The sequence below is a fragment of the Nyctibius grandis genome, chromosome 2, assembly GCF_013368605.1.
Source record: "Nyctibius grandis isolate bNycGra1 chromosome 2, bNycGra1.pri, whole genome shotgun sequence".
Classification (NCBI taxonomy): domain Eukaryota; kingdom Metazoa; phylum Chordata; class Aves; order Nyctibiiformes; family Nyctibiidae; genus Nyctibius; species Nyctibius grandis.
In genome coordinates, this window is record NC_090659.1 from 22,975,455 (window position 1) to 22,988,451 (window position 12,997).

The following is a 12,997-nucleotide window of genomic DNA, read 5'->3' on the forward strand; positions in this document are numbered from 1 at the left end:
GCCTTGCCAGTAAATGATAAATATACAGTTTTTACTCCATGTCTGAAACTATTTCAGGAAGCCAAATAATCTACATCTTGAAATAAATTTAAGTTAAGAAAGAGTCCTTTGCAAAGATGCCTCCATGTGGAAAGGGGTCCAGAAAGGAGTTGTAGCTACTGATCTAAAAAATAAATCAAATTTACAATTTGTCTAAAAGTCTTCAGAATTCTAACGTGCCCGGCTCTCAAATATCATAGCTAATGATCCCAGTGGGTGCGTGACAAAGATTCTTTTATAGCATCATTATTTCCAAATAAATGAGGTAAGGGCATCCATATCAATACATGAGCCTTACCCTTCTCCTCAGGGAAGGTACCTTAAGGGAGCTGCATAGTGAGGGTGAAGTGGGATTATGTGGGCTGGTTGAGAACACGGCCAGGGGCTGGCAGACTGGTGCAAAATTTCTGAGGGACATGATGTCTTCTGCAACATGTCTACAATATAAAGCTGGGGATTTGCATTCTACTTCGCTGGATAACCTCTGCAGGGCCAACAAACCCATCGTTCTGAAATCTACAGCTGTTTTATGCTGTTTAAGGTTTATATGATATATCTTAACTCTTCCACCATGTCCCACATCCTTTGTCCTCAGCCACTTTATGAAACAATGGGGCTGAGAATTGCAAAGGTCTGTCTGAGTCATGAACTCCAGTCCAGTATCCTGAATTAATGAAAATTCCTTTGAAATATGTTGCTCCTGTTAGGACAGTCTTCAGGGGCCTCAGCCTCATGGCATCTAGACACCTTCAAATTTGTAGTCTGGCTATATGCAGTGAATTTATACCCGTTTCCTGGTGTGCCAAAATCACCCTTTAGCTTAAACAGCTCTAGTCCAATGTATTTGTAAATGGGAATCATATCCTCTTTTAATCTTCATTTTGCTATGCTAAATAAGTCAAACTCTTTACACTTATTTTTTGTAAGACATTTTCTCTTTCTCCTTCCTAATAAATTTTTTCTTTCCTCGTTCCCAGGTAGTCCTTTGTTTTCAGGTCAAACTTGTTATATTTAATTTCTGCTCATTCTCCTTTCTGAGATCACTCTTTTCCCTCATTTCCCTTCCTATTGGTTGTCCTGTATGTTTGGTTCCCATTCACACATGTGCATGTGTATACACATTAACAGCATGCTGGCCTGGGAGCATTGGCCTTGGGGAGATGAAAATTCAAGATAAAAGATTTCCTTCCTCACTCTGAGAAAGAGGCATTTGGAGAAAGACATGACAACCTTCAAATATTTTAAAGGCTGCAGCAAAGGGGAATTCATTATTAGTCTGAATTCAGTATTGACCCTGCTCTGAGCAGGAGGTTGGACTAGGTGATCTCCTGAGGTCTCTTCACACCTGAATTATCGTGTGGTTCTAGGATTTTGTAAAATATGTTCTGCTCCATGCCCACTGAAGGTGGAACAAGATGTAATGAGCAAAAAATGCAGCAAAGGAAGTTTAAGTCAGACATCAGAAAAAAATATCTAGTGTTCACGAGATTGTTTCATTATCTCATTAAAGGTCCTTACCAAGGGATAGGAGAATACACCTATCAATCAGGAATAGTGTAGTGGTCCTTGCCTTGGAGAAATGGTCCTTTGAGATCTTCCCCAATCCTCTCTTCTGCAGTTCAGTGAAATTTTGGGGGTGAGGGTAGGGAAAGGGGATACTGAGGACAGGTAAGGAGTCTTCCTTTTTGTGCTGGAATAGACTGACATAATGAGCAAGTAAATGCAGTCCTGTTGCCAATATCCTTTTCTACTAATACATAAAAGTATCTGCATCTCCTGGCTGACCCTGATGAGCTGCTTCCTTCCTAACTTGTACTGTAAAATGGAGGTTTCTTACAGATGTATTTATGAAAACACACCAACTGTGAGCAGCTTTTCCGAGAGTTCAGAGAAGCTTAAAGCTGTCTTCTAAATAGCTTGAATCTTATTTTTCTTTCACATGTTTGGTATTGCAACTTGAAGAAACAGATTAGAAATGGATTCATTTTTATGCCTGGCTATAGCACCAGTTTCAACTATCCATTCTAATCCATCAGTGTTGGCAATTATGTTCTTATTTGATCTTTTTCTTAAGCTGCTGCTTTGCTCACATCTAGACAAGTGTCTGCATCTGTGTCACTTTCTCAATATATTGAGCACTCTGTTGCTCTTGTCTTTGCTTTTGCTTAACAAAAAAACCCTAGAAAACTAGGAAGGAGATGGAATGTAAACTTCTGGTTTTCTTTCCAAACTGAAGTTTATGCTTTTCTCTGTAAACTGAAATCCATAGAATAAATTAACTTGGGGCTTTGGCCATCTGAGTTTCAAAAGTCTCCAAGGATGGCATTTCTGTGCCCTCTCTGTGTGCCTGATGTGGTGCTGTACCACTCCTGTAGGGAAAAACTTTCTGCTGATGTCCAATTGGAGTTTGCTGTTTTGCTGTCTGGCGTTTCCACAGTGGTCATACAAAGGATGATAGCGTAGAGTGTGTATGTGCATATGCGCTCATATCCTAAAGAAAAACTAATGGAGTATTTTTTTTTAATACACTTCACTGCATTTTTCAAAGACTAGTTCCAAAGACAAATGACACCACTACCCTCCACTTAGACCATTTATGTCTTCTCATACAGATGTAATATTATTGCTTACCTGAAATAAGTTGTTACTGCTCATTTTTCTTTCTGCCTGCCTTGGGAACAGATATCTTTTGTCATCCAGTGAATGGAGATGTGAACAAGTCACCATTAGGAAAGTAAGAGTGCAAATGTACAATACAAAAACTATTCCATGATCACTGTAGTCATGCGTTTACCCCATGCTAAATACATAATAGCTTGCTTCTCAGTGAAAGCAAGGTTAAGTGACCTTCCATTTACTGCGAGATACCACATTGACTGTGGGATGTCATTGTACACTACCAGTTGCCAAGGAGTACCTGATATGATAGAAGATTGTATCTTCTTGTGATAAGGAGTTCATCTGGTCATATTCACACATCTTTCTTGTGCATTCAGGTCTGGTTATCTACAAGGCTATGTGTCTCTGGAGATTTTTAGTACACTTATTGTCTGCTGCTTTTCCTCTGGGAAGGAATATAAAGCCATATAAAATATCAAATCCACTTCATGGCCCTTCGTTGTTATAGTCTTCTCTTTGTTTCGCAGCAGCTATTGACATGTTGTGCCATAATTTGCTTAGGCTGTTTTATGAGTATGTGGTATGCATGAGGACACAAGTTTCCTGGTTTTGTATGGCCTGTCAAAGGCCCATGTCAAATTCCAGCCCTTCAAATTGCAGAAAATCCTCATGTTCTTGTTTGCTGTATTGCTCCTAAGTTTATGGGTTAGACTTCAGACACTGGCTTTCTTAAATACGTAGGGCAGACTTGAGTTAGATAAGAAGGAGAACCCCACAGCAACATGAAAACAGCAAAGATGTGGTTTGAGAAATCGGTGGCCTGGAGCAGCAGCAGGTATTCTGCCTTGTCAGGGCTAAATGTGCTCTGGGGCTTCTCCCAGCCTGGGCATTTCCCACTGCCTGTAGCTAGGTCTGTGTGAAAACTCATCTGTCCCTTAGATAAATCACTGAAATGAGCTGTCATTTATCCTGTCTGTTAAGCTATGTTGCCTCTTCCAAAACGGACTGAAATGTCATCGATTCCAATATGTGTTGATATTAAGGCGACTTCTAACCCATCCACTCCAGCCTTTCCTTAGGATTACCCTTGGCCAATAATTTATTCTCTGGAAATACTAAAACAGCCCAGTAAAACAACTCAGGTCCTAACCTGGCTTTACAAACAAGTGTTGAGGATGAGTCAGCACCTTATTATTTACAGGCTTCTATTTTTGGAGTTATTTGGGATGAAAGGGAGGATGATAATGTGGTCAAGGCAGTAGTGTAGGACTCGGCAGACATGCATTCAGTCCCCTGTCCTACACAGAGCTGCTGTGTGATTGTGGGCTGGTCACTTATGACCAGAGTTGCTGTTGAGATCTTAAATACATGTTGATTTTTGCCTGTGTAAGATGTGAGTTATGAACTTCTCAGTAACAAACTAGTGATAGCAGAGCTTACTTAATTGATAGGAAAGTTGTACAGGTGAATACAGTAGAGACCATGCAAGTTCTAGATGATAGGATAGGAGACATCCCTCACGTCTTTTCAGTTATATTAGCACTGAAGAGAAAAGGGCCATTTAACATAATGACTTATAACTTCAGTTCACGTGTGGACAAGACATTTTGGCTGGTATATATATGTCAGAGGGAACAACACAGTCCTTTGCTAAGTTTGTCTGAAAAGTAACTGCATTTTCTAACCAGAGTGCCTTTCTTGAAAATAAAGTTTCCTCATTTTCATTTCTCTTAGGCTATTACATTGACTGTTGCCTTTTATTTGCCATAAAGTTTTGAGGGCCTATTTTGTGTTCTTACTCACAGCAAGTTTTATTTTAACACGTAAATGGGAATAGCTTTGCTTTGGTGTGTACAGCTGAGGCACATTAAAATGAGACGATTAATTTTATCTGATTCTGACATAGATGTGATATAATTAAAGTGTAAGTCTCTGGAGAGATTTGCCCATTTGTTCATTTTGCCAGCCAGTGTGAAACTGCCTTTATCTGAGTTTTCTTCCTGGGGTTTAGATAATGCAGCCACTTGTGCAAGTGTATAGTCATTCTCATCAATATAAGAAAGATTTGCCTGGGCTAGTCTCTTCTTCCTGTGCTTTTTGTTTGATTTTTGTGACCAATTCGCTGTTGTTTGTTTGTTCCTTTTTTAGGATTTTGAATCCTTTTTCTCTGCTAAAGAAGAAAATATTATTTATTCATTCCTGGGTCTTGCTCCTCCTCCAGGCACAAAGGTATGCACTGCTGTCCTTCCACAGGGGCCATTTATTTGATTTTAACAAAAGATGAAGATAGGCAGTGACTCAGCATGTCAAGTAAGGGGCAGTGACAAGCATTACATTAGATGCTGGTGCAGCAAAGTGTTCTTAAGGGAAAAAAAAAGTGTCTGGTTCAGTAAATACTAGAAAATACTTCTCTCTCCCCTTCTTTCACTGCAGGCTTGTTACCGTGCCTCCAGCTGCCAATTCTTTTTGTTGTTGTTGACACAAAGCAGTATTTTATCATGTTCAGCTTTTAGATGATGCAGAATTTCCTAATGCAATTTATAGGTTGTGTTAATTACAAGAAAACTTCTCTTCCCTGACTGCATCAAACCTCGAGCAAACAGGGTTTGTACTGGCCACCAACAGAGGGTCTGAGGTGTGGGCCCCTTCCATCCTCTGTGTGTACACAAAGACTGGTACTATGGGGTTTGCTCACTCTGCCTTGAGGAAATAAAGTCTTATCCAGGATGTCACGAAGCCCCTTTGGCAAGTCTACCCGTTGTTCCCCATCCACTGTATTTTGACAATGTTCTAATACATTTCTGGCAAAAGGAAAACATGTTTCTTTACTTTATTCATTTGGTTTGGTTTGGTTTGGTTTTTTTTTTCCTGTTGTAGAAAGCAATGTGTTTTATCCTTAACAGAGTCGTCTTCTAATTAGAAGTTTTATAACTGAGAGCATTACATCTCTCTTATCCTAAGGTCATCTTAGATGATAATCAAATGTTGCCATCATTAACATGGGTGATTCAACAAAAGAAATGTATCAAGAAAGTGATGAGCCAGAGTGACAGCAGAGAACTCTGCTGCATTGTGGTGACCTGGCTGAAGAACTGCCCTGGAGCATGAGATCTGCTTTCTAGTCCAACTCTGCTTCAAACTGCGTAGCAACTCTGAGTGAAACACTGTTGTAAATGTCTCTGTTTTTCCTCTTCTGTAAAAGCAGAGAGAAAAAGGAGGCCTTGCTAAGTGCTTTGAGAGCTACGGATGAAGAGATACCCAGAGGAGAGCCACAGTTGCTATAAATGTCTTTGACACTGAGTCCCTGTATGATAAGGAGCAAGTGATTTAAACTTTCTGCTTTAGCTGTGCCATCTCCCACCAAGGGAAATAAAAATTACTTTCCTGCCTCACAAGGGTCTTGTGAGAATTTGTTTAATTAACACCCACAAAGCCATGAAAGGCTTAAAGGATTGCAGGTATTACATATTATAATCGTTATAAAAGATACGTGGAGAATCAATGAGATAAAGAAAATTGCATTTTTCCATCTTCTCACTTCTTATATTCTCTGCTCCTTCATGCAAGGTTCTGTTAGATAGTGTGTCTATGAAGCAAAGTAGCAATTTTTTAGAATTCATTCATTCCCAGCTGTCAGCAGAGGCTATTGCAGTTTCTACTTCATGACAACTTTGTAAATGTTGAAAAGAATATATTCAGTACATTCTGCTGGGCAGATAACTGTTAGTGCTATTGGTAGCAAGCAAGTATTGTTTACACTGATTAACTGCTGCTCGGGGGACAGAGGGATTGTTTCAGTCCAGAAAGTGGAAATAAGTGAGAGTGTTTTTAAAAAATCCCTGTAAAGAGTGGAAGTATATTTATGTCATCTCCCTTTTAGAATCTGTTCCTGAATTTGAGAGAGACATATACAAGTGTTTTAGCATTTATTGCAGAGGTGTTTCTGAGCATCTTCACTGCATGACACTCTGGCTGTGCTTTGTCATACAAATAACCTTGCTGCACTGCTTCTGCTTTCCTTTCATTAGGCTATCATCAATTCAACTTTAGCATGAAGTACAATGGATGGCTCATGATATTGATTTCCAGCAGCATGAATATGGAATAATAAGTCAGGTGTGGAAGAGATCATGATGATGACACGTATGACAGGGTTTCCTACTAATATCTTCTTAAATAATTGTATTTTTTTTTCTGGAATATGGTGATAATTTATAAAAGAAGCAAACTATAAAGCATAGAAACACCACAAAACAGTCAGTAAGCATTTGCTTTCTAGGGGTTTTTACCTCACTGAGGAATTACAAAGATTAATATAAGGCTGATACATGTTTTATACTCTTGCCTCAGAAGATTCCCTTTCCTTTTCCATCCATTTTTTGTCTCATATTGCACCAGCAGGAGAGAAGCTCTTTAATGACCATGATGCTGTTTCATAGCGCAGCCCACTAGGATCCTGACCCAGGGCTGTTTTGAGCCTATTATCTAGAGCAAGCAGAGGAACTTTTTGCTGCTCCCTTGACAAATTATAACTTCCCAACAAAATACTTGTAGTTAAATTAATTGCCACGTCAGCCTGCTGAGTGCAAAATACATGCTTCAATTTTGCAAATTCGCATTTTTGTAGCCCTGACTTCTCTCTGGATTAGGTGGCTACAACTTGTGACCAGATCTATTTGACCAGTGTTTACATTGAACTGTTACTGCTAGATATCGGAGCTCTGATGGTGCCAGAGCCTAATGTGCAAGCTGATCTACACTTACGGGGTGAGTCTGTGTCTAGGACACATCAAGGTGTGGGTTGACTGTAAGGCACATGTAAAGAAACTCTGAATACACGCAGATATAAAGGAAATCTTTCTCAGATATGCAGCACACATGCGAAGTAGTCTTTATGCACTTATTTAAGTATCCTCTTACTTACAAAAATAGCAAATCGACAGTAGGAAATAGCAAATAGACATGAAAGTCAAGCAGGCTGGCTGGAAACCAGGCTGCGGGGCAGCTCCCTCAGTAGGCACCTGCTCCCTGCAGCCAGCCGTGTTCAGACCTCTGCTAAGGGTTCTGGTCAGGTACCACTGTACAGATGGCCAGTTGCTGTGTCCATCACCGTGTTCCCAGATCCAATACAATGAAGTATTTAGATGCCTGGATGGCATATGGAAACTCCTGCAGATCTTGGTGGAAAGGCCAAAGCTTTAAATGCTAACTATTTGCTTAGATCACTGTGGGAGTCAGGCAGAGATCTTCACACTTTTTTTCCTATATACCGAGTACATTTTTATCGTTAAAGGTGCTTTGTGGCCATAAAACACAGTGACACCACGGGAAATCAATACTTATTTTCGGTACTTCAGAAAGGATCAATTAGCTCACATCATCCTCCCTCTCCTGCTGCCTCCCCATCGTACTGGTTATCATATTTTCTAAAGCATCATTTAACAGGGATGAGTTGCACAGTTTTCTATGCCTAAGAGAAGAAGCTGGCATAGTGTTTGTGTTAATAAGTTTTTTTAGTCTATTAATATGAAACACCTTCTCACTTGAAGGAATACCTGGTCTTAAGTACTTCTAACTTCTAAACATGTTCCATGGCAGGCTGGAATTTAAAGGACAGATATGCTTTATGCCTGACCCAAAGATCACTCAAGTTAGTGACAGATTTCTGAATGATCCCATTTAATCTTGGGTTAGTGGCATGAACAGTGATCTGCCAATAGTATACATGTGTACATCTGAGGTATAATCAATGTAGTTTGTATGTCTAGGGTCAGGTGTCAGTCTTAGCTGCCCCCAAAATTGTATACGCTTCTTTTTAAAGCCCCCATCACTTTTACACTTATTCTGAGACTGTTTTCAATATTCTTGAAAATACTGTGAAATATTGTTAATGTGTGAACAGCCCATTAATAGCTGTGGCTGTACTGTTTGTTTTCTAAAATGGCACAGGTGAATTGTTCTGCCAATGAGATGTCTGTTACTTAAACTAAGATGTCAAGCAGTATGCCATATCATTACACCTTCTGAGTATCTTATCAAGGTTTGAATGCAGGTAATTAATTTATTTTTATTTTCAGGGCAAACAGATTTTTTGACAACTTTATTAACCACAGTGGAATACTGCCTCAGTTTCCCAGAAGTCCGGAGAGCCAGTAGCTTGTAGCAAGATCCTTTAGGTTTGCAATTGCTCTGTGAACTCAGTGGAGCTGGTTTACTTGAGCTGAGGATCTGTTTTCAAATCTTATATATACTTAAGTCCTTAATGTTACTATTCTTAGTCTTAATATCCATGATCTTGACATTCCAAAATCCGTAGATACTTGAGCTTTAAGTCTTTTATTTGAGGAAGACTTCTACTAAAGCTGCTTTGAATTACAAATTTACAATATGTGCATTTTATTTAAAGGGAAAATGACTGGTCAGCCAGCCTTTGTGAATGGCACTTCATTTTAAATTAGTTAAAAATCAAATTTTGTGTTGCTATGCAGAGCTAGTGTAATGATGCTATTCACAGTTCTTCATATAATCAACAAGAAGTCTATATGTGTGTGTGCATGTGGGTGTGCACATGTGCCCTGGCTGATAACACTCTGCTTCTAGAGTTGAGTTCTTTCAGCCACAAACTTTTATTTGCCTTATGCTCTGAGTATGTATGTAATTTGTCTGAGATAGTTTTACACAATAGGTATATTTTAATTAGAATGCCATCTTTACTCCTTACGTATTTTATGTATCATCTGCCAAAAAATATTGAGTATGTGGATTTTAAAATGAAACGTTAAGGTACATACTGAAAATATCTAACCAGTTTAGTTTTCATGAACACTGTCATTTTCATTTTAGGAATTGCTACAAAGAAAGTATCTGTAAGAAAGTTATCATTTGCTTAAGGAAACAATGTATAAACACAATGTTGCACAAGAGAATTTCAATGTATGTCTGTGTTACTACATATTTTAATTTTCAAATATTCTGTTAGCTTCTTGGGGGAAAGCAAGATATAAATTAAGTCAAGTCAAACAAATGTCTCTATAGATCTGTTTTTAATAACAATGCCACCAGCATCAGAGTGCCGTGAGCCCACAGTTTTACGTGTATTTGAAATGAGACAGCATTCCCAGAAAAAGCAGTCTTTTCTCCTTCTTCCTCTGGCTCCTTCTGCTTACTCCCAGCTGCTCATTTCTCTTCCCAAGCATCCCCCACATGCTGGCAAAAACATGCATGCAGCTGTGTAATTCAGTGTGCAAATTGTGTGAGATGATAGAAATGTGTTTCTTTTTAAAGCTTTAATCTTGATCAGCCTCCTGCTCCAGTTCACCACGCAGCCCGGCAAAGGCTGTTGCTGCCAGGAGGGCAGGGGCAGTGCAGTGCTGGGAAGGGCTGCTGGGAGGGCGATGCTTGCTGCTGAGTTTTTTTGCTGCTGTTATTCTCTGGGGAGAGGAAGGGGAACTCATGAGCCTGTGTGCCTACTCTCTTTTCATTACAAGCTCCTTATATATAAAACATATTTTCTGTGATTCAGGAGGAAATTGCCAAAAGGGCACCCAATCTTACAGACAGTGAAGTTTCAGGAAAAAGATAAAACTGCAGAAGTATTTTGTCCATCTTCATTCTGTCATGATATCTGCTTCCAAACATTCCTGACCTCCTTTCTGTCATTTTTGTCCAGCAGAGCATCTCAGCAGGTGGGCATGTCTTATATTGCACACCACATCATGGGACAAAGATCCCTAAGTCAGCACTTGCCCAAGTCTGTTCTGGGGCTAAAAGCCAGATAGCTATGCTAGTGTCATGCTTCTGCAGGCTAAGTACACTAGCTGAAGAAATCATATATGATGAGGACACTGGAGAAGGACTTGTGAAGCTTAAAGGACAGGGGATCAAGACTGGGGGCTTTTGTTTAACTGTAGAGGCAAATGAAATTACGGGAAAGCAGAAAAACCCAAACCGACCAGGTGGATGAGTTGTAAGGGCTTCATCACAGGGATGAGAAAGGAGCTCGTCTTCTATCAGGTGCATGCTGCTCTCCCCAAAGCACACAGGACTTAGGATGACACAGGACAGGACCTCCCCTGAGCCCAATTCCCTGTTGCTGGAGGCAACCACACCAGATAACACCTCTCAGAAGTGGTTGAATTCCCTTATAATGAATTAGGTCCTTTGCCTCCGCTTCTCTACTAGAAAGCTCCTCCAAAATTTCACAGTGCTGATGATTAGAGTCTTTATTTACAGCTGGTTTGTACTCATTTTGCACCTACCTCAGTGCTCTTCCTTATCCTATCCCTCACTGATGTTTACTCTGATCTATTTTTAGAGAGCCATCATATCCCCTCACAGCGTTACTTTCAATAGATTAAAGTAATGAAGCTCTTTTTGTCACCCTTTCGTAAGACAGGCTCTCCACTCCCTCAAACATGCCCATAGCCCTCCTCTGCACCTGTTCCGGTCTAACTTTCTCTTTCTTGAGCCTGAGTGACTGGAACAGTACAGAACAATCTGGAGGAGGTTTCGCCTTGGCCTTATACAATGACATTAATATTCATTTTCACCTCCACCAGCTATGCCTCACCTCATCCATCTGAGGATCACATTTATTGCTCCTTTCACTATCACATCACATTCATGGCTCAGTTATTCTGTGATTATTTAAATACATCCATCTTTTTTCGTCTTTGAAGAGCTCCCAAAGTGCTCCCAAAGTGCAGCAGAAACATCTGTTTCTAATCTCTGTCCCAGAACTACCTGTCCCAAATAATGTGACTTTGCACTTCATGCTATTGCATTTCATCCTATTTCTATTGTTCCACTCGAGGCCGTACAGGTCTCCTTTTATCTGACACAGTGTGTGATCCAGTGTGACCTTTCACAGCTACTTAGCTGAAAGTACAACAGGACTTAAAATAAAAAGCCTTCTAGGAGGTGCTTGTTGATGGTGCTGGAATAAATAGATTTGATAGATCGGTGTGTGAATTAAGGAACAGTTTCCTGATGATTTTAAACAAGAAAGTGAAAAGACTATATATGAAATCCTTTATTCAGTTTTTCTGTAGCTTTTTGATGAAGTTTAATTGGAATGAATGCTGGTGAAAAAGGCTTTTTTTTTTCTGAAGCCAGAATGTGCCATCAGGATGAGCATTGGTTTGTATTAAACTTTCCACAGAAAAGTTAGAGGATCTGCCATGCTCTGAAGAGGAAGAAGTGCTTGAATTCATGTTTTCCCTACACAAACCCCATGCCTTTACCAACAGATCAACACACCAACACGTGTTCCTTTCACAAGAAAACGTCCAAAGGGGTATATTTTCATTTGAGTGCTGAAGCAAAATTAGAAAAATATCTCCCAAAACTGTAAAGTTGAGAGGTTTATAGAAATTAATAGTTAGTTATGTGCTCTGAAGCTAACAATGACTTCTCCTTTGCTGCCAGGAGACTGAAAAGTCTGATGCCATGGACGAAGCTGAGGCACACACAGAAGACAAGGCAGATGAAGGGGCTCATGAAGAGGCTCAGTCCACTCAGTCACCATCAGAAGATCAACAGGTAATTTTTCCTTTTTCCCTTTGTGGTAGAAGGGTTTTACCTGTGCTAAGCATATTAAACATAAACCCACAGGCCCTCCTAGTGTGCCTCAGGTTGGGAAGACTGATTGCAGACTGGTCCTGCTTGTCTTCTGGACGCATTTTCTTTGACATCATGGTGATATGAAACATAGATAAAACTCCAGGGAACTTTGCTCTGAATCTTAAATAACAGCAGTTGTCTGTCTTTTGCCACTTGTTACCATAAGCTTTTATTTTTTTTTTAATGCTCATTTGGAACCAGACTCTAGTTACGGAGAATAATTTAAGACTAGACATCTGAGTCCTATCTGTGTGGAAAAATTTGCTGTTATCAATGGTCTGCATCTGCAGCCCTTGTAAATCTAGTTGTTAATGTTTGTTGTTATATACCAGCATTGACTGCTGTTGCAGCAAGCCAGATCTGACAGTGTCTTCTCCAAGCCATGCAGAAACCCCTGGGCAGTGCAGAAATGGAGACCGTTGTTATCCTTTCTGCCTGCATCATGGTCTGATATTACAGTCACATGGGCAGATCTCAAACTGCAGTGCTAAAGGTTCTTGGAAGAAGCCATCTGAGTTCCTTAAATTCCCTAGTATAGTCTCCTGCAGTTAGCTGACATCAGTAAAACACTTGTGGTTGAAAGGTAGATGGATCCCGTAAAAAGGGACCATTCTGTTGTGTGCCCACCCTCAGTGGGGTGTTTATATTACTGGCCAGGTTCTAGATCCAGTAGAGACTTAGCAGAAATGGATCCTGGGTCTGGAGACAGGAATCCAGC

At 40.0% G+C, this 12,997-nt stretch overlaps 1 protein-coding gene across 1 annotated transcript in view; it reads left to right on the forward strand.

The window, feature by feature from the left end:
• Positions 1 to 12,997, forward strand: part of SH3BGR (SH3 domain binding glutamate rich protein) — a 28,348-nt gene that overhangs the window by 7,648 nt on the left and 7,703 nt on the right. The window contains exons 3-4 of the mRNA XM_068420845.1: positions 4,807 to 4,887; positions 12,085 to 12,198. Coding sequence (XP_068276946.1) covers positions 4,807 to 4,887; positions 12,085 to 12,198 — 195 coding nt within the window. The remainder of the gene's footprint in view (positions 1 to 4,806; positions 4,888 to 12,084; positions 12,199 to 12,997) is intronic.